The sequence below is a fragment of the Dermochelys coriacea genome, chromosome 10, assembly GCF_009764565.3.
Source record: "Dermochelys coriacea isolate rDerCor1 chromosome 10, rDerCor1.pri.v4, whole genome shotgun sequence".
Lineage (NCBI taxonomy): Eukaryota > Metazoa > Chordata > Testudines > Dermochelyidae > Dermochelys > Dermochelys coriacea.
In genome coordinates, this window is record NC_050077.1 from 15,588,326 (window position 1) to 15,610,294 (window position 21,969).

At 45.1% G+C, this 21,969-nt stretch overlaps 1 protein-coding gene and 1 long non-coding RNA gene across 7 annotated transcripts in view; one reads left to right on the forward strand and one right to left on the reverse strand.

Annotated features, from left to right (window-relative positions):
* Positions 1-6,462: 6,462 nt before the first annotated feature.
* LOC122456196 lies at positions 6,463-8,598 on the reverse strand. The gene is made up of 3 exons (XR_006274924.1): positions 8,555-8,598; positions 8,039-8,458; positions 6,463-6,706 (listed from the first exon to the last, which is right to left on the reverse strand). It is a non-coding gene; the product is annotated as an uncharacterized LOC122456196 (long non-coding RNA).
* A 2,479-nt stretch (positions 8,599-11,077) lies between these two features.
* TECPR1 (tectonin beta-propeller repeat containing 1) overlaps positions 11,078-21,969 on the forward strand; it is a 38,502-nt gene continuing 27,610 nt past the window's right edge. For 2 of the 6 annotated variants that reach the window (XM_043494485.1, XM_043494486.1), the window contains exons 1-3: positions 16,529-16,761; positions 20,478-20,660; positions 21,126-21,248. In XM_043494485.1, coding sequence (XP_043350420.1) covers positions 16,531-16,761; positions 20,478-20,660; positions 21,126-21,248 — 537 coding nt within the window. In that variant the 5' untranslated portion in view covers positions 16,529-16,530. Of the gene's footprint in view, positions 11,233-15,555; positions 15,590-15,765; positions 15,913-16,528; positions 16,762-20,477; positions 20,661-21,125; positions 21,249-21,969 lie in introns of those variants that run through there. The other 4 variants (XM_038420388.2, XM_043494483.1, XM_043494484.1 and 1 more) reach the window with 4 other exon arrangements.

Genomic DNA, 21,969 nt, shown 5'->3' on the forward strand with positions numbered 1-21,969 from the left:
GATAAATATCAACTAGATGTTGCAGGGTAAAGCAGTATGCAATGCAATAGAATATAACCAGAGAAATCAGGGTTTAGTCCACAATGTTGTACTAACAAGATGAAGAATTGTGAAGAATACAAAGCCACTCATAATTGTTCTGGAACCACAGAATAAACTTTATAAAACAGATGTTTAATCCTTTATACTGTCTGTGTGGAGAGATTCAGTATCATAAAGACAACCTGATATATGGTTTTTGTTTTATAACTCCAAATATGTCCATAAATCAGTCGGTCTCAGTGACTATCAATAGTGCCTTTATAATAATGAGGAGTCCTTGTGGCACCTTAGAGACTAACAAATTTATTTGGGCATAAGCTTTCATGCGCTAAAACCCACTTCATCAGATGCATGGAGTGAAAAATACAGTAAGCAGGTATACAGCACATGAAAAGATGGGAGCTGCCTTACCAAGTGGGGAGGTCAGTGCTAACAAGCCCAATTCAATTAAGGTGGAAGTAGCCTACTCTCAACAGTTGACAAGAAGGGGTGAATATCAAGAGAGGGAAAATTACTTTTGTAGTGCTAACGAGGCCAATGCAATCAAGGTGGACGTCGGCCATTTCCAACAGTTGATAAGAAGGTGTGAGCATCAGCAGAGGGAAAATTACTTTTTGTAGTGACCCATCCACTCTTGATTCAGTCTTGATTCTAGCCGAATTTGATGGTGTCCAGTTTGTAAATTAATTCCAGTTCTGCAGTTTCTCGTTGAAGTCTGTTTCTGAAGTTTTTTTGTTGAAGAATTGACATTTTGAAGTCTGTTATTGAGTGTCCAGGGAGTGTCCAGTGAAGTGCTCTCCTACTGGTTTTTGAATGAACAATTCTTGACGTCTGATTTGTGTCCATTTATTCTTTTACGTAGAGACTGTCCAGTTTGACCAATGTGCATGGCAGAGGGGCATTGCTGGCACATGATGGCATATGTCATATTGGTTGATGTGCAGGTGAATGAGCCTCTGAGGGTGGGACTGATGTGGTTAGGTTCTATGATGGTGTCCCTTGAATAGATATGCGGACAGAGTTGGCAATGGGGTTTGTTGCAGGGATTGGTTCCTGGGTTAGTGTTTTTGTTGTGTGGTGTGTAGTTGCTGCTGAGTATTTGCTTCAGGTTGGGGAGCTGTCTGTAAACGAGGACTGACCTGTCTCCCAAGGCCTGTAAGAGTGAGGGATAGGTTGTAGATCCTTGATGCGCTGGAGAGGTTTTAGTTGGGGGCTGTAGGTGACGGCTAGTGGCGTTCTGTTTCTTTCTTTGTTGGGCCTGTCCTGTAGTAGGTGACTTCTGGGTACCCTTCTGGCTCTGTCAATCTGTTTCTTCAGTTCACTGTTTCTGTTTTCTTCATTTATAATAACAGCTGAACAGAAAACAGTTTCTATGAGAATGGCTTTTGATCCCAGCTGCTGTCTGCAAATCAATGTTCAATTCTGGATATGATTTATATAAATGTTGCAGCTCAGATGCCTTTTTCAGCAGCTACATCTCACAGAGGTTAATAACTATTCACAGTAAGTACAATCCACACAATAGGACAAGAAGGTTTGCAAGGTTGTCAGTCAGAGAAGCTAGCTATAATTCTGTATATGACTATCTTGTTCTTGAAAGGCATAGTATTTTTAATTGAATTATAGGCTTTCATGCCAGCATTTCTGTCTGCACTTGTCCTTTGGACCTTCTACAATCTGGAAAGAAAACCAGACACCTTTAGAAGTTAAAACTATTAAATTGCCTTGCCCTCCACAGAAATATTCCTAAAGCAATTTATAAAGTACTTTTAAACACTCTCTTTAAAATTAATAGTTTGAATTATATATTAAATATACTTACAACTGGCATAAACCATGACAGGTAGAGAGATACATAAATGGTGCATTTCCATAGACAGAGCAGGATTGGGCCTTTAGTGAGAAAACAGCTTTATACAAGAGAGATCCTCCCTTGGCTGGATACAGAAAAGGCTTTAAGGGTCCCTTTATGCTGCTCCGGACCTTTTACCCAGTGTAAAAGTTATAGTTTATAAAAACTCTTAACATTGTGTGAGACATTGGATGACTCAGGAGATGGATAATTGGGATATGGAGCCTTTCACCTCTTGAACCTGGATGAAATGGGGTGCTGTCCATTTAAGGTAGTGTGAGAGGCCAGTTACCCCATCCCAAGTGTCTGGAATTACCGATCCCACTGACACTAACATGAACCAAATCAGGACTGTAGTGGGTCATAAGCAGATGTGAAAGATATGTTCAGTAGCGAGGACAGCATAAAATAAAGAAAGGAGAGGACAAACAACAACAAAACCATGTTGGGTGCTGTGTGTGGGGTGTGTATTTATTGCTCATGAGAGGTGCCAGGAAACAGATTTGAGTGACATCCTGGCTCCACTAAAGTCAGTAGGAGTTTTGCCATTGACTTCAGCAGGGCCAGGATTTCACCCTGGGACTGCACAGTTCTCTAGTTTCCATAGGACAGGTAGAGTATGAGTTAGTAGCCATCCAAATGTCCCTCCACCACTGTGGGCCATACATGCACTGCAGAGACAGTCATAAGGCTGCCTTCCAAGGACTCCACCATGAGTCCTGGTGTAGGAACATGAGATGGGGTGGGATTAGGAGCAGAAAGATCGTGTCGGGGTAGGTCAAGACCACACAGCGCTGCAGAGATTCCAGGCAGTGTGGTAGCCAATGGGGCAGTCCAAAGAAACTGCTGTAACTTAGACAGGCCCTCAGGGCTGGCTAAGTTACATCAGGAGCCTCTCCATACCCTGAAACAGTACAGGCTCAGGAAGACACAAAGGCCACCTTAGTGCTCCCCCCCCCCCCCAAATCCCCAAAGCTGTCAGTTCTATGATGCAGCTCTTAGGGTATGTCACAGCTAAAAATAACAGAGTGGCTGCAGCAGCAGCATGGGTGGCAGCTCAGGCTAGCTGCCCAAGTATAACCCCACCACCACCTCCTGCTTCCATGGGTACCTGGCCGCCACAATGCTGTTTTTAGCATGCTAGCCTGAGCAGAGCTAGCACATGTATGTACTTACACAGGACATTACACCTCTCCACTGCTGTGAAGACATATCCTTAGGCTTATCCTCCATGACTCTCTTACAAGAAATAATTCCTCACTTTTACTTTTGATTAAAAACAATTTTCACACACGTAGTTAGATCATACTCATACACAATGCTGTTGCTAAAATCATTGGGCCTGATTCTGATCTCACGCGACAATAAATCAGGAGTAACTCCATTGAAGACAGGTGTAAGTGAGAGAAAAATCAGACCATTATTTTGCTCTTACTGTTCTGACCATGTCCCTTCCTTGGGTGGATTCCTCCACTGGTCTCCTCTCAAATACTACAGCTAGTTCAAAGTTCTAATCCTTCCTCTCAAGACTCTGTACCACTCCACCTTGCCTACAGATCTGATCTAATTTCCTTTAGTTCCACTCCACTGCCAGCACTCCTATCTAACCTCCTGCCTAAACAATCATTTGTATCCTGAGTCTACTGTCGTCTTTGTGGCTTCCTTCATCTTACCCCATGTTTGGAACTTCTGTATCAAGGCAGGAATTCACCACTCTGCAGAGGACCAATTCAAGGCCTATCCGCCACTGAAGAAAGATCATACTTATTTGTTTTCTCTCCTTTGCATTGCTCAGAGACATGGCCATTGTCAGGGCATGTGGTGCATTACGTGACTGGACTCTACTGTCTGTCTCACTAAGTGAAACGCAGCAGCTGTCTGACAGCACAAAACAACAGTATGCTATAGTTTAGGACAGGAAGTGAAGCATCCTGTATCCAATTTAAACTTCAGGGCGAATGTATGAAAGAATGGAATTACCCAAAATGGAATTTGTTCAGTACAACTTTCCCCAACTCTAATGAAAAGTGTTATGGGATTTTAAGGACCACAAGTGGTCAGAATAGTGGTTTTACATCTTGTCCAAAGGATGGCACCACCGTGCAGAGCTGTCCCTTGGGTAGCGCGAATCGGGGCAACTGCTCCGGGCCATGCGCTTTGGCCATGTAGACTGGTGCCGGACGCAGTCGGTTCTGGAAGTGACAGATTCGTCACTTCCACTCCAGGCCCCGTATCCCCTAGGGATGACCCTGCCACCGTGTACCGCCAGCAACACAGAGCCCTAACATTATGCTCTCTCATTGCTTCTGTAGTGACTGAGATATGCAGTAAATACAGTACAGTACTGAATCATCAGCACCCCTTCCTTCAGCCCCTTGAATTTTCCACTCAGGTTACCCAAATTACTGTCCTGGATTGTCTCTGCTTCTCCTGTGAATGGACAACCCAAGGTAGCATGGCTTCTGGCCATATAAACATGCAGAAACATTACCTACTGTCAAGGATATTAAAGAATGAGGAGGGAATCCATTGTTTATTTGTCTGTCCTGTTAGTACCTGCTTGTTCTTGTCTGGATAGAAAGAAAAAAATTTAGAAAGAAAGAAAAGAGACCTCACGTCTTATCTTCTAATCTCTTTACTTACCCTCTCTTCAGAACAAGTCACTTACAAAACCTTTCACCATTAATCCCCCAAAGAAAGAAGTGACTATTTAAAAGAACAGTTCCCTGAAATGGTTTGTGATCCAGTTGTCATCTAAGGATTGATCTTGGACGTCCTGAGCATCCTCACCTCCTGCACTTTGCAGGATTGAGCCCCCAATCATCCCATATAAACTGCATCATCTTTTTAATATAAACTGCAAGCTCCTTGAAGCAGCTATTTTCTTCCTCTGTGTTTTGTACAGGGCCAAGCACACTGATGGCACATCATAAATCACAATTAGGCTTCCTTAGTTTTCATTTTCAACCTGACACTGCTTCTCATTGCAAGAGAGGAAGCTCATTACTTTCTCAAAGCAGGCGTACCACTTTACAGTTAGGATGTGAGATCAAGTGCAGTATTAGTTCAGTATTTGCTGCCCCTTGTGCAAAGCTACCTCATTATCCACTTTCAAGCCCCTCCTCATAATTCTTCTTTGCCGTGATCCATTGTTTACTTGACAAAAAAACTGACAACAGTTCGGCTCCTGGAGTGCTGTGACTACTGCCTATCACCAGCATTGTTTCCTTGTATTCCCTTATCTGCCCGTATCTATCTGTTGTCTCTTTTCTTATACTTAGATTGTAAGTTTCTTGGGGCTTTTTGTTCTGTGTTCATACAGTGGCTAGTGCAGGGATCGGCAACGTTTGGCAAGCAGCCCGCCAGGGTAAGCCCCCTGGCGGGCTGGGCCAGTTTGTTTACCTGCCGCGTCCGCAGGTTCAGCCGATCGCGGCTCCCACTGACCACGGTTTGCCATTCCAGGCCAATGGGGGCTGCGGGAAGTGGTGCAGGCCGAGAGATGTGGTGGCCGTCGCTTCCCGCAGCCCTCATTGGCCTGGAGCGGCAAACCAGGGCCAGTAGGAGCTGCGATCAACCGAACCTGCGGACGCGGCAGGTAAACAAACCGGCCCAGCCCGTCAGGGGGCTTACCCTGGTGGGCCGCGTGCCAAACATTGCCGATCCCTGTGCTAGTACAATGGGATCCTAATCCATGCTCTGGCTCCTCATAGACTTTTAGGTCAGACGGGACCACCATGATCATCTAGTCTGAGTTCCTGCACATTGCAGGCCACAAAACTTCACCCACTCACTCCAGTAATAGACCCATAACCTCTGACTGAGTTACTGAAGTCCTCAAATGATTTAAAGACTTTAAGTTAAAGAGAATTCACCATTTACATTAGTTTAAACCTGCAAGTGACCCATGCCCCATGCTGCAGAGGAAGTCGGAAAAAAACTCTGCCAATCTGACCTGGGGGAAAATTCCTTCCTGACCCCAAATATGATGATCAGTTAGACCCTGAGCATGTGAGCAAGACCCACCAGCCAGACACCTGGGAAAGAATCTGTAGTAACTCAGAGCCCTCCCCACCAATGTTCCCTCTAACTTTTGACAGGCCATGTGCGCAAAAAATTTCTTCTGTGCAAAGTTTTGAAGCAGAGTTCAAATTTGTACGCCATGAGGCAAATGCGCCCAAGCGAGTAAAATGCTTATACATTTAAAAAGTTTTAATTTGCAATTTGAGTCAATTTATATGGGTTTTCAGATAGAAACATCATAAGTAAAAAAAGAAAAACAAGAGTTTGTTTTAAATTTAAAATTTTCCTAAAAAAAATCAATAAATGATTATCAGCAAAGAATAAGATGTAATTACAAATGCATTTTAATTTCCTTATTGGTCAAAATGTCAAAGACTGCTAAACTAACCTTACTGTTTTTCCCTGCAATCTTTTTCATTTGCCCATTCAATATAAACTCTGTTCAGATCCATCAGTCCTCCATCCAGCTGGTAACTCTTAATACACATCAGCATGTCCAAATGATCTACAGTACTTGTAAACGATTCCATAGTTTGTTTTTTAGAGTGTTCATTAAGCTAAAGCCACGCTCAAGTCTGCACTTGATGCTAGGAATGTTCCTCCAATATCCATCAACTTTGCAAGATCCTGAAACTGTTCATTCTGGTGAGCAAATGTCACGATATCCGGGAAACTTAAAACCAATTGGCTTTTGATTCTTTTGGCTACTGCAAACTTGAAGTCATTGTACTGACTGACTATAACAATCTCTTCAGCAAGAAAGTCTTCGTATTTTGAACATAGGGATTTGACCTGATGAATTCCAAAATTGAAGTCACACTTAACTATTGCTACACAATCAAAAGCGGACAACTCCTGGACTTCATCCTCTGGAAACCTGTCTGCCAAATGTGCACAAAAGATGTTTATGAAAGTTATTATGGAACTGGTATCAATTTCATTATTTTCTTGAGAGCTCATATCTAAGAGAGCCTTAACTTTGTCGCGCCATAAGACTGAATTTCCAAGGTATTGTCTTCTGATTTTGCTCAGTTTACCTCGGGCAAGGTGAAATGCTTCAAGAGGTGTAAGGCCCTGTTTCTGGAGCAGTGTGGATAGTGAAGCCAGCTCTGACAAAACATCATTCAAAACTTCTAATGTTATTTGGTATTCCATGGTATTCAGCTTTTTGTGGCAGTATTTAGAAACTGGATCAGTATCTTTGTCTTGCTCAAAAATATTCCAGAAGAGGATTATAGCTGTGAATAATTGCTTGAAGTGCAAAGTGCCTAGATAACCAGCGCACTTCACTGAGTGGGCTGAAAGCCACTGACTCACATTCAGAAGCATCCACTATTTCCTGAAATTTGCATTTTCTCCTGGATGACCGACAGAACACCATTAAGGTTTCAATGTCTCTTATTAGCTTGACCTCTTTCCATGCATCAAAAATTCCCAAGTCTTCCCGGTGTGCAACGCAATGTTGCTGGACTAAGTGTGGAATATCACATTTCAGCTGAGCCGCCACGCCATGGAGTTTGCCCAACATCATGGAGGCACCATCAGATGTGAACATCACCATTTTAATTAGATCAAGTTGGTGTTTTTTATAAATCTTTTTGATTGCAGGTGGCCATGCATCTGAAGAAGTGGGGTTTTTACCCACAAAAGCTTATGCTCAAATAAATCTGTTAGTCTTTAAGGTTCCTCCGGACTCCTTGTTATTTAAAGTAGAGTATCAAGTATCTGTTAATGGATATATCAGTGCTTTCATCAACAGCTAGAGTATGAAACATGGCCGATGCTATTTCATGCATGAGGTCATTTTGGACAATGCGGTTGATAATTTCAAGAAATTCAAAAGCATAATTTTTACTTCTCCAGCTTGATGGTAGGCACACATACTTTTCCACGTGGCCGTTAACACCCTGAACAGAAAGCACTGAGCTGTTCATTTTAATGGCCAACAACACACTGTCAATAAATATCTTGATTTCTTCTGGGTTTGAGCGCTTGCGTTCAAGATTAATTTGCTTCCTCTGCTTTTCCGCTGGACTTTCAAGAATCATGCTCAGCAACCCACTCCGTAAGGACGGGTTTTTGTTTCTAAGTCTTGTTACACCATCTGTCTGAGACTTACTGGACAGATGACGCTTTAAGAAATCCAACTTCCATACATCGTTCCACATTCTTCCTGTTGAAAATTCTCCTGAAGCTCTGGCATCTCGACAATATACACAAACCACTCCGTTGTCCTCATCATATGTGACTATTTCATGAAGTTGAACAAGCATTACACTATGTGACTTTGGTGTAACCATCTCTATAGTCTCATCCAGCCATCCAGATTTAAATGAAGTCGCTGTTCTTTTACGCTTTAGACCTCTAGACAGCGACATTTTGGGATTGATTTTTTACCAGATTTGTTTATTTAAAATTAATACTTTTATTATATGGCTACTATTTCAATGCGCTTAACAGCGTGACTCGACAAAAGGGCAAATGGGAGATCGTTCAGATCAGGATACCAGAAGTTTGTGCACAGCTCCGATCACGTCCATGCATCTGTGGAAAAAAAACATGGGAAAATGGTAAAACATCACATTAACTGTATGAAGTCCAATGCCTTTGAAAGATTTCAGTCACAAAAACAACTCTTACCTTTGTTCATTTCTGGGAAATCTTTGCAGTTCCTTAGCAACTACGGCCAAGCATTTTGACTTATTCACACATACTTGAGTTTGTACACAGCCAAATGAACAGACTACAAGGAGGTGTGTGGGTCCCGACCGTCCCGATGTGATCAACGTTCCACGTTCAAAATGCTGGTGGGGAGGGGTATGATTCATTGCCCTCCTTTCCCTTTCCGCCCGTTGCCAGTTAGTAGAATCTGGCTGTGTTGATAGATGGCGGGCGAACAATGTCAAAAGTCACCCGTAAATAGGGTGACCAGATCACAAGAGTGAAATATCAGGACACACTGGGCGAGCGGGGGAGGAGGGGGAGGTAGAGAGCCACACAACTCCCCTGCCCTGCACTCCCTGAACCCACTATGCCCAGAGCCCCCCTACATTTCCACCACAAATGCACAGTGCTGTGCATACCACCATCCCTGCCCAGTGCCCCCCAGCCCACAGCCCCACTACAGCTGCCCAGCACCCCACACAGAATCCCCCACTCGCTAGTTTCCCAATACATACAGATTTCTCCTCCCTCCCTCCCAGTGCCCTTCCCCACAGCCCCACCACCACAACTAAACAATGCCCCACACAGACCCCTATTGCCCAGTGCCCTGACACACACAGATCTCCCCCCATCCAGCACCCCCAACAAGCCCCCACTGCCTAGCACCCCAAAACACACAAACCTCCCCCACTGCTCAGCGCCCTCCACACCCTCACAGCCCAGCACCCCACCACAGACCTCCCAGACACTCACTCCATCATGCCCTGCCCCCTTCCCTGGCCGCACTCACCAGCCCTGCTGGGAGGTCTCTGACTCCTAGGGTCAGAGCTGCAGGGGGGGAGCGGTGTCTCCAGACTCTCCACGTGCTGCGCCTGCCACAAGCACGACCTCCATGGCTCCCATTGGCCAGGAAAAGAGCCAATGGGAGCTGCCAGAGCCACAGAGCAGGGCTTGCAGGTGCCAGCAGCACACAGAGACCCTAAGAGCCAGCAAGTCCCTCTGGCTCCTAGGGTCGGGGCGGGGCGGGGCGGAAGAGCGGAGAGTTCTCTGCCCTCTGTCGAGGCCAGCAAGCCCCGCCCCCACAGCTCTGATTGGGCAGGAGGGAGCCGGTGCAGCACACTGAGACCCCCTCCGCCTCTGTGCCTAGGGGCTGCCCGCACTGCAGGCTCCTGCTGGCAGGCGGGCACGCCCCGGGAGCTACCCCAGAAAGCACCGCCACGCCAGCCCTGGACTTTGGCGGTGTTGGTGAGTGGTCCCCGATTTTGGGACAAAGGGTGTCCTGACCGACGTGCGATTGGGACGTGGGACAAATGTGCGCGCGGTGTTCGCCGTGTGCGCAGGGTTTAGGATCTGTGTGTATGCACACACGCGCACAGCTTAGAGGGAACAGTGCTCCCCACCTAGTATCCCATCACCAGGCATTGGAGCTATTGCTTCTAGCATTCGCAGATCAGCTACATGTCATTATAGGCAGTCTCATCATACCAGGGCTTAAATTCTCATAGAGTATTTCCTGGAACCCCACTCACCCACCCCATTCGGGGTTCAGCTGTGGGGCAGGGGGGTCTCAGGGCTTTAATTCAAATTAAAATTCCTCTGTTCAATCTAGCGTATTTCCGAGGCAATTTTTTGTTGTTGTTGCAAAGATCTTCTTCTGCCTGATACAGATTTGACTGAGCCAGACAACCTGTGCAGATGACCAACATTTAATGTTGGATAACCACCTCTCAAACTGATGCTAAGGGATGTGTTGGGGAGCTAGCTCAATGGTAGAGCACTTGCTTAACACGTGAGAAGTAGCGGGACTGATGCCCACATTTCCCATGTGCTTTAGTCACATCACTCTGGAAGGTGCTCTGACACTACGGTGATGAGGGAGATATAAGAGCCTGAACAGAATAGACATTAGTATGGATAGTACAACATGCTGGGCAATCCCAGCCCTCATCCTGCACCCCCACAGAGATCCCCAAATACCCTTTGGGGGAAGGGGTCTAGTGACACTTCACCATGTTCCAGTGCTGTATCCCAATGGGATGTACTGGCATAGCGCATCGGGCATGAAGATGAGGTTTCTACCCCAAGCAAATTACAATCCAGTTGCTGCTGTTATTAATCATTCATTCAGCACCGACAGCATGCCAGGGGCTGCGCCCAGCCTGGGTCGCAGCCACCCCTTCCCGCAGCGCCCAGCATCGGGGGGGGGGGCTGCGTCATGCCACCCACTGTGCTGGCTCCGTACGCTTCAGAGCGGGGGACACCATCTCCCCCCACACTGGGCCTCCTGACCTTTATGGCTCCAGGGAGGGTGCAGTGACCGGGGCCTATGGAGGGACCCAGGTGTTCAGCTGCCAGCCTACAAATCTCCCACCCACGTGGGGGGGGGGGGCAGCCGGCCGGTTCCATCGCCGACCCGCATCCCGGGAGAGGGCGAGCCGTGGAACGCGATGGAGCCAGCTGACTCCACTCCCTAGCGAATAGCTGCCGGCCTTAGATCCCAGCTGCGCCCGCGCAGCCAGTAGGTCGGAGGCTTACATTCGCACGCGCTTCCCGCCGGCGCCTGAGCCGTAGCGGCCCTAGTTGCTGTGGTGGCTGGGGCTGCTCGTGGCGCTGGCGGACGGGGGGCGGCGGTGGAGGGTCTGCAGGAGGAGCAGGTAAGGGGCTGGGCCCAGGGCTGGAGCAGGCACCACCGTCCCTGCTCCTGGGGCTAGCACTCAGAGCTCTGCGGCTGGTGCCTGGGATCTCTTGGGCAGGCTGGGGAATCCACCCCCACCCACCCGTCGCCGGTCCCTCCCCGCGGGGAGCGTCTTTCACCCTCTTCCCCAGAGCTCGCTGCGGTGCGCATTTATCGCTTGCGGGGATGCAGCGCGGGTTGTGTCCGTCCCCCCCCCCTCCCCCGTGGGGCTCGCGCCCCTTGCCCCGTTTCAAACCTTGTGCAATTCATGGCCCCTGCTCTGCCCGTCTGGAATTGCACGATGAATGCAGTCGCTGAAGCATTCCTAGCCTCGAAAGGGTTAATTAACAGCGGATGTTTAGCTGGTGCCAAAGAGCCTTTCTTTGATTATGCAGGTTTTATGCTGATGCTTTTTGTCACCAACCAAACAGGAAGGAACAAAATAAATAAACCCAGGGCCCTGGCCCTGGGGTCATGCTGGGGCATTTGTTTTTGTTTTGCAACGGGGGCTTTGAATAGCTGTCATCTGGAGCTTATGGTGACATCTGAAAACGTGAGAATTGCTGCAGCATATAACAAACTGCCCTCTTTGCTATGAAACTTGTGTATATGGCACCATTTCTGGTAAAGAGCCCCTCTTTGACTCCCCCCTAGTAAACCCTAGTTATCACACAGAGGGCATTTTGCACTCAGGAGGAGCAGCTCCTGACCTACAACATCTGTCAGGGGATGTGACCAGCCACTGGGTGGAATATGGAATGAACTGGAGGCCAGATAAACAGACTTTGCCCTGGCTGCAAAATGTTTCTGAAAGCTGCTTTATTTCCACCCCACAGTCAGGAGCCATTCTCTAACAGATTTATTCTTGTGTATATAGTGTGTGAAGTTTGTAAAGTGCTTTGATATCTATTTGAATGAAAGGCAGTGAATGTGTGGAAGACCATTATCATGGAGCCCTTTTATATTAGTTCCAGAAATACTTGTCAAGTGCATTCATAGGGAATGAATGAGAAGCCCGTAGGTGTAAATTTTACATTGGCGCAAGATAATGTCTTTAGTGGCACAGCCCACAGATTCATCTAAGGTGGCATCCCACCTCCACCAGTGGCCAGTACCCAAAGAGAGAGGCTGAAAACCCCCTCTGAAGAACCCAAGTAATTTTTCAGTATTGTACAAACAGATAGGGATTGTTCTTGACCCCTGTATGCCTTGTAGCAGGGCTTTTCAATGACCTGTATCGTTATGTTAACTTTAACCATAAATATTTATAGCTACTTAAACTATTTAGTTGTCCTAGTTTTGGGTGGGGAAGGAATGGATGATTTACACAGTCCTGGCATGGTTTCTCCCCCAGCCCCACATAATGGGTAACCTCTGCACTCACTGTAATGAATGACTGCTGCAGGCACTGAGCACCTTTGAAAACTCAGGAAGTATTTCTTGCTTTGGTGACCTACTGCTCCAATGAATGCCACAGATTCCTAAATCTAATTCTCAAAAATAATTGAAACTCATAAATCACTTATGAAAATTTTACCAGAAGTCTTTTGTTCAGTTGGCTTTATGCTTGTTGCCCTTCAGTTCATTGTCACACCCTTTATTCTCAAACAACACAGAGTAAACAGGAACTACTAGTTTTCCCTCTATTCTTACTCTTGCATACCTCAATCTAGTTCCATCTAATTCTTCTTCCTGGTTTAAGTAGCCTTAATAATCTTTGCGATCTTTCACTGTGTACAGATCCCTCCATTTTGCTAAGCTCTTTCGTTGCCTGTTTCTGAACCTTTTCAATCTCTGTGCTATCTTTAACCAGCACTGGACAGAGAGCCCTCCATATCTGGATTGATATTTGTTTGTCCTCCTCGTCTTAAGACTCCCAAGCATTCCACTTTAACAAAAAACCAGGCAGATCTCTTAATTGAGTTATCCATGAGGAGTCATTTTCCCCCCAGGATCCAGCAGGTTGGGGGTCTGAGATCAGTCAAAGAAATGTAAGGTTGGAAAGGACCTTGAGAGGTCATTTAGTTCACCCCCCTGCAATAGGACCAAATATAACTAGACCATTCCTGACAGGCATTTGTCTAACCTGTTCTTACAAACCTATAATGATGGGGATTCCACAACCTCTCTTGGAAGCTTATTCCAGTACTTAGCTGCCTTTATGGTTAGAAAGTTTTTCATAATATCTATCCTCAATCTCCTTTGCTGCAGATCAAGCCAGTTATTTCTAGTCTTACCTTCACTGGACATGGAGACATCACATTCCTTTCTTATAACAGCCTCTAACATATTTGAAAACATATCAAGTCGTCTCCCTACCCTACTCTTCTTTTCTCAAGACTTAAATATATATTTTAAAACCCTTCCTCATAGATCAGGTTTTCTAGAACTTTTGTTGCTCTCCTTTGGACTCTCTCCCATTTCTCCACACCTTTCTTAAAATATGGTGCCTCAAAAGTGGACACAGTACTCCAGCTGAGGCCTCACCAGAATCAAGTAGAGTAGACCAGTTACTCCCTGTGTCTTGCATATGACCCTCCTGGTATTACATCCCAGAATATTAGCCTGGTTATCTTTGCCATTCTGCTTTACCCGACAGTTATTCAAGTTTGTTGCAGGGTATTTTCTTAGTTAGAAAATGTAACTTGCACTGCAGTATTTTTCTAACACTAATTTGAAAAGGCTCCTTATCTTGGGCTCTGTTCTTCCATTGATGCATGCAGTACACTATAGATCTGGCCCTCATCCCCATATTGTTGTTATAATGCTTCATACTTGCAAGTACCTTCCATTCAAAGATCTCTAAGCACTTAAACATTACACACGCAATTTTACCTATGGGGAAACAGAGGTGCAGAGGTGAAATGACTTGCCCAAAATAAGATGGGAGGTTTTACACATCACCTATTTCCTAGTGCTGCACCTTAAACACAAGATTATCCTTCTGTCTGTTTTATGGCAAGTACTTCTATGGCCCTCATCACTGCAGCTTCTCTGAACGTCTCCAGCTCACAACAAATAGTAGCAATGATGGGCTATAACCAGAGAGGGAGGTCTGGGCTCGGATTAAGATTCCCCAGCAAGACAAGCTAGAGTACGTATGAAGATGCAACACCTGGGTTGATGCATGACTGCACTTGGGGTCTGTATTAATGCAGCTACTCTTGCAAAAGTTAGGCATAATCTAAAACCTAGAGAGGGCCTCTCTAGCAGCAGGGCAACCTCTTGGACTAAGTTGGAGTTGTGCTGCTGTAACTAACAGGAGAACTTTGCCCTTCATCTCTTCCCCCTTGGCTGACACATGTTTGTCTCTACTCTGAGCAGCTTTATGTCCCATTAGACACAATAGAGTGGTACTAGTCAGCATGTCTCCATCACTATTAGTTACTGGTCAGAAGGCAAGCAGGCTAGTTTCCTTAGGTTCCTGTAAGAGCAAGTTGCCCTTTCACAGACAAAGAAACAATGGCATGTGCCGCTTCCAAGCGGTGCTTTTTCTTTTCCTCTCCTTGTTTTGAGCTTTGCTTTCTTCTCCCCTTTGCTTCCTGCCTTGCTGGCTGCGTATCACTTTGCACAACAGGAAAAAAAATATTGGGTTGGAAGTTCCCATCGGTGAATCCCACCTTTGACATGGAATGAGTGGCTGAGTTCTCCACTGTTTCTCCAGGGGTGGGAGATGCACATGCCCACAGAAATATATCTTTATTCTTCTTGAAATAAACTTAGTGCTGGCCTGTTCAAATTCCACATAGGACTGCAGACAGGTGCCATCCCAGGACACCCTGCCTGTGACCTGGGGAGGTCTATTGGGCACCCTGCTTCAGTTTCTCTCCAAATTCCCAGAATAATCCAGTCACAACCATAGCCTTTGAAACAATATTCCCCTGACTTAAGGGTCTAACTTATTAAATGTCATTCAGCTTTCCAAAGGGCCCCTTTCTGCTCACCCCTCAGGTTCAAGGTCTCTCAATCTTCCTTCTTGGGACTGTTTTCAGTCCTGGCCTGTAGACTCTCTGCTCAGGTTTAGATATTCACAGCTCCCCGGGTTCTTCCACTCACCTGGCTTTGGATTCTCTTTTGAGTTTCCCACACAGTCAACTAATCAGTCTCTTGCTTCTCCCAGGTGAGTGTAATAACCCCAAACACCTGTCTGTGTTGGCTAGGAGACACTGGAGCCTTGCCCCACTCGCTCTACAAAGCTTCTGGTCACAGACCCTTAAAGGAACAGTATTCTGGGATAGCCCTAGACCTTCCCTCTCCCCAGCACTAACTGCTCTGGGGATCATTTTTGTCTCTTCCAGTGATGGCTTCATTTTTCTTCCCTGGACACATGGAACAGGGTAACTACATTCTTTGGCCTTAAAGGACCAGTATCCCATTACAAGGACAAAAGGTCTGCTCCCTCAGTTGAGAGAGGGGCCACAGAGCCCAGAAAACAAGAGTGTGTAAGACACCAAATGAACAACCAGGAATGGGATTGGGGGGGTCAAAGGTTCAAAATGCAGGGGACCAGACTAGATGACCTCTTGAGGTCCCTTTCAGTCCTACACTTCTATGATTCTATGAGGGAACTCTGGATCACCCAGCAGAGAACCCTGGACAGCCCCTACTGCTCCATGAAGGCTCCAGAGAAACGCTGCCCAGAGACAAGTATGAACTGAAAGTAAGCCACACAGTCACAGAGAATCTCCCTGTCGAGCTTCCTCTTCCTGGATTGATGGAGGCCATCTCAACCAGTGCCAGGAGGAGATTGATGTGGCGTTCCTGTGACTTTGTGCAGACCTGGACACTGAGTGCGTACAGCTCGGGAGAGTGAAATCTTCTCTTTAGCCAGAGAGCAGTAGCAACACAAACTCCACCATGCTGCCTAGTTAATGTGCCTTAGCGCAGTCCTGGAGGTTCCTCTTCTGGGATGAGAGCAGTTCAGGCCCCATGTATCCATTTGACCTTTGGCTTTTCTTCCTGGCCTGAGATTGCTGCTGCTAATTGTGTTGGAAGGATTTGCAATGTAGATTCCAGTTGGTATCCCCTGGGCTGGGATTTCCAAAGGAGCCTAAGATAGTTAGGTATCCAACTCTCATTGAAAGGTGATGGGATTTGGATGGATGAGTCCCTTAAGTTCCTTTGAAAATATCATCCTTTGTTCTCAAGTTTAGTATCATTGGAGAGGGGCCCACAGTATTCAGTTCAGTTTCTGGGTCTGTTGGACTGGGAGTGGGGTTTGAACCCACCTCTTAAAAATTAGCCTCTGCATTAATACCTCTTCCTTTGCCTTTCAGCTATGGCTATGCCCAACTCCCTCTTGTGGGCAGTTGATATCTTTGGGAGGGTTTACACTCTTTCTACAGCTGGCCAGTACTGGGAGCTCTGTAAAGACAGTCAGCTGGAATTCAAACGAGTCTCTGCTGTCAAACATTGCTGCTGGGGAATAGCTTGTGATCACCAGGTATATGCCTACGTATTCTCAAGTGATGTTCCAATCAGATACCAGGAAGAAACTTATGAGAATCAGGTATGTAAAGTCATGAGCACATCTGTCAAACTTGCCATGCGCTTTTCAGAGAGGGTTGGCAGTGAGAGATGTGGTTACTTGTCCAGACTGATCTGTTGTCCAGTAGTAAGGTTGTTTGTTGTGTAATGTGCAAATGTAAGAGCAGACAAGAAGAACCTCATATTTGGGGTTCAAAGTGAATGTGGCAGCTAGGGAAGGAATTCCGAGCTTTGGGTGGAGTTCTCCCTTCTCTGGGTACTGTGAACCATTCTGAGCATTCAGGGATTGTATTTATTTATTTATTCATTTGTTTTAATCCCTGATGCGTATTTCTGAAGGGCAGATCCTAAATGTCCCCCTAAATCCTTCCTCTTTCTTCCCCTTGAAAATATTGTCCTCTTGAGCACTGGCCATCCCAGTTGGGGTCATTCAGTCTCTAAGTCTGATGTTTTGGTTCCATCAGTGAGCAATACCTGTTCCCTTATGAAAAAGTCACATGGAACTTAACAGTAACAAAGGCTATAGAAAATGTTTTCATTTCTATAGGTTAAAAAAAAATTCCCCAGATACAATTCCCCATTAAAATCTACCATGTCTTTTAAAAAAACCTGTAAAAAATGTTATTGTCACATTCTGTAGGGCTTCTCTGTAACAGATGCTTCAACAGAGTGAATTCATAAATTGCTTTTCTTTTAAAAAAAAAAAAAGAGAGAAAAAGAAAAAGAAACAAACACCCCTCCGCACCCCAACCCCTCCCCCACCTCATGTACAGTATTTAGTAAAAATCATTCTAGAGCTACAAACAAAGGATTTTTTTTTCTTGTTTCTCTTGCTTTCTAAGGGATCACTAGATAAATGTAGTATAGAGTGCTGTGTTTATATGTAAGCAGGGGAAGGCGTATTTTCCTGACCTTTTTGTATTTTGTCTAACATTGCTATAATTATGCATTATGTTTTTAGAACATTCTTCCTTTAAGAAAACATTTTAAATGATCTCAGTTAAATGTGTTATCTGGGTTGTAAATTGTACATTCTTCACTTTGTTTGGTCTAAACCATGAAAAATAGAAATCGGAGATGTGAAATTTTTCTGTGGGAACAAACTAAAAAAGTCGTAACTATCAGACCTTTTTCACTGAATGCGTCCGATGAAGTGAGCTGTAGCTCACGAAAGCTTATGGTCAAATAAATTTGTTAGTCTCTAAGGTGCCACAAGTACTCCTTTTCTTTTTGCGAATACAGACTAACACGGTTGCTACTCTGAGACCTTGAATAATGGATAAAGAATGTGCAAAGGAGTTTAGCCTAATAATATTGTTTACAGTATAACCAATATTAAAACATCTTGAATCATTTATGATCTTTGCACATAAGAGGTCTTACACCAGACAAGGGAGTGGCTGTGGACTAGCCCAATGTCACTGAGGGAGAGCAAGTTGTGTAAAACTTCGTGGCAATTTTATTTGATTAAGGTTCTTTGTTGTGATTTTTTTTTTGTTGTTTTTTTGTTTTTAAAAGCACTGGGCTGTGTGTGGTCCTTCAAAATTTTTATTATTATTATGTAAGTGAACTTGGGCAGGTTTGACAGCATTGGAAACCAAAGTCATACAGGGTAGAGAGCGACGTGGCAGGTCAGCTTCTAACCTGGGGGGACACCTCTAAGGATCAATCAAAAGTATGTGAATATCCCCACCTACAAGTCAAAACCTGGAAGTGTTGTTACCATAGAAACCCACAGTTTACTGCCCTTTCTTATGCTGCATCAAATACTGTGCCAAGCCCATGTAACATTTATAGTTGAATTCTGTTCACTCAGTTTTCAGTCTAAGACATCTATGGTAGGGGTCTGCGGACTGCAGGTTGAATTTTCAAAGGGGTCTGCACCTCCATTTGAAATTTTTTTGGGGTCTGCAGATGAAAAAAGTTTGAAAACCACTGGTTTATTTCATTAGGAGAACTGGTGTAAGCTATACAAGCAAAAGAATTGTTGTTGTTAGCTGTATCTCCACTAGGACGGTTTACTGGTACAGACATTTCCCTGGTTACGCAAGACTCGACTTACACAAATTCACACTTACGGAAGAAGTTCCATAAACTAGAAATAAGAGGTGGTTGTTGTTGTTTGTTGTTTGTTGTTTTTTTTGCGTAACGGTCAGGTATATGTTTCTGACTGATGCAAAATTCAAGTTATGCAAGGTGTAAGGGACTGCAAAAGACTTTGTTACGGCCTAGCCAGGGAACTTCAGCTTTCCTGAGCTGAGAGGTTACTGTGGGACATAGATAGCTGCTTTATTATTGTGGGATAGAGAGAGCTCTTGAAGGACACAGCTGCTTTGCATGGCCCTTCGCCAGGTAGTAGAAAGCCCCCCTTTAAGAATCCCCTAACTTTATATTCATGAGCTGTTTTTGTGTAATGTTATTAATGTTGACTGTCTGCCCCTCCGTCGGACTCCGTCCCAGGCAGAGCTCCGATGTGCTGGGTTCCCTGCCTCCGTGACTGCAATGCTGGGAGTCTCGTTGTGGGTGGGTCACTAACCTTCAATAAAGCCAATAACTCACAGCTGTGTGCAAGCCTCGTTTTTCTCAGAGTACTCCGGCCAGGCCTGTGGTGCTTCAAGCACCTTGGCCCAGAACACAAGGCGTTCCGGAATGATTGTGTAACCCGGGGAGTGTCTGTATAGGAATACTGGCAAACACTTTCTAGGGTAGACAAAGCCTTAGGGTATGTCTATACTGCAATTAAAAACTCGTAGCTGTACCATGCCAGTTGACTCGGGCTAAGGGCCTGTTTAACTGTGGTGCAGATGTTTGGGCTCGGGCTGGAGTCCAGGTGCTACGACGCTGCAAGATGGGATGGTCAGAGAGCTCAGGCTGCAGCCCGAGCCCAAACATCTACACCACAGTTAAACAGCCCCTTAGCCTGAGCGCCACAAGCCCAAGTCCACTGGCACGGGCCAGCCATATATTTTTAATTGCATTGTAGACATACCCTGAGTCACCTTTCCATTAGGAATTGGATTAAGGCTCCATAATCCATGGCCACTTGATAGCTGTCTGATGTAGTGGCCTTTATTGGCTACCAGGCCGAGCTGAACTTGGACCAGTACGCTAGAAATGAAATGCTGCAGACAGTCCCCCAATCAATAATGCTTTCTAGTATGTGAATGGGAACACTTGATGGTGCATCTTATTGTTTATTATTCCATGATCTTTGGTAATAGAGTGAACAATTGAATGGCATCTATTAGAATGACACCCACCACATGCTTGTAAAATGAAAAGAAGATCGTGCATTTGCCTGCAGTAACTTTCCCCCTTAGCGTTATTCAATGTAGTTATAGCCACGTCAATCCCAGGATATTAGACAGACAAGGTGGGTGAGGTAATATCTTTTATTGGACCAATTTCTGAAGGTGAGAAAGACAAGCCTGAAGAAGAGCTCTATGTAAGCCCGAAAGCTTATCTCTCTGACCAACAGAAGTTGGTCCAATAAAAGATATGACCTCACCCACCTTGTCCTCCTTAGCATTGGCATTAAAGGAAGGACACACTCTTTAAAGAGTGTATGAGCCAGTAGCTGTATCTGAAGGATGCTCCCTCCAAAGATATTAGCCAGTGTTTGGATGCCTTCTTGTTTCCCGAATGGATCATTTCTCTTGAGGTGTGGAACATCTGAATATCCCCAAGGTTACATGACCTTAAAGACCTGACCTGTGCAATTTGTCTCCTTTCTGGCAGCGTTGGAATCCGGTTGGTGGCTTTTGTGAGAAATTAATGCCCAGTGATCGCTGGCAATGGAGCGACGTGAGCGGGCTAAAACATCAGCAGCTTGACAGTTTCACACTGCCATCGCCGCACTGGGAGTGGGAGTCTGACTGGTACGTGGATGAAAATATTGGAGGGGAACCAACAGAGAAAGGGGTAGGTGAACAATACTGGCAAGGGATCCATTCTGGGAATCCACTCTGTAAAAGTAGAGGCACCTCCTATCTTCCCACAGCTGGGAATGGAGATCGCTATAGTATAGTGTTGGAGGCTTCTTTTTCTAGGGCTATTGAAACCAAAGGGAGTCTTCCTGTTAACTTCAATGGGCTTTGGATCAGGCCTTGAAATGCTAGCAATTGGATGCTATTATTTACTATAACATCTTTATTATAACACAAATAAAATGCTTTTCTGTATCTTATTTGTCCTGTATGCATTGCGCAGAGGAATTGAGAAATAGTTCATGAATGTCTATAGAGTTAAGAGATAAAAGCCCTTATGTATGTGCAAAGTAATTTGTATTATGTTTGTAGGAGTGATCCTTGTGAAGAATTGTTCTGAGCTACTATTTAATGTAGCCATCTGCTCCCAATCTTTATGAAAGGAACCCTCTGTTTTTAGGGTTGGACGTATGCCATTGACTTCCCAGCTACCTACGCAAAGGATAAGAAATGGAATTCCTGTGTCCGACGTAGGAGGTGGATCAGATATAGGAGATACAAATCACGAGACACTTGGGCAAAGGTCTCTTTCTATGCTTGTTTTTTATTTATTAGCTCAAGTGTATATGAAAGAAGTGATGACAGGAGAGTGGGGAAGTTTGCACTGCTGTCACTGTGGTGTGTGCTGTCAGCAAAGATAGTACCTTGAACTCTGCAACTGCTGATCTAGCACCTCTCTCAAGCATTACAAATTCAAGGCTGGAATTTTTCAAAGGAACATAAGGAAATTAGGTGCCCAAATCCCATTGAAATTCAGTTGGATTTATTTTAAGTGCCTTTGAATATTTCCACCATAGCTTTGAATTTTTTTTCTTTTCTAACATAAAGCACTTCAATCCAGCCCTCAGATCTTTGTCTGGGATATTACATGTGTTGATTTACAATCTTGTATATGGAGACATAGGCAGAGAGAGGAATTCTGATCACTTGTCCACAGGCAGCTAATGCTACGTGATGAAAAAAACATGCTCCATTTTTAACAGGACTTTTCCTAGTACATGGCAGCCATTTGGTGTCAGTCCACTCGCTGTCTGCCCTACAGGCACATGTGATTGCTGTTTGCATGCACTAATGAGAGCACACACAAAAACATAGATTATTTATTTTAGTGACTGTAATGCTGGATTGACAGGTGTGGAACCAAAAGTCTATAGTTTTACATAAGAACAAGGATAGCCCCAGCAGCAAGAGTGCAGGCTTCTTCCATGCTGCTCCACAGATGTGGCCCCACCTTGTCTGATCTG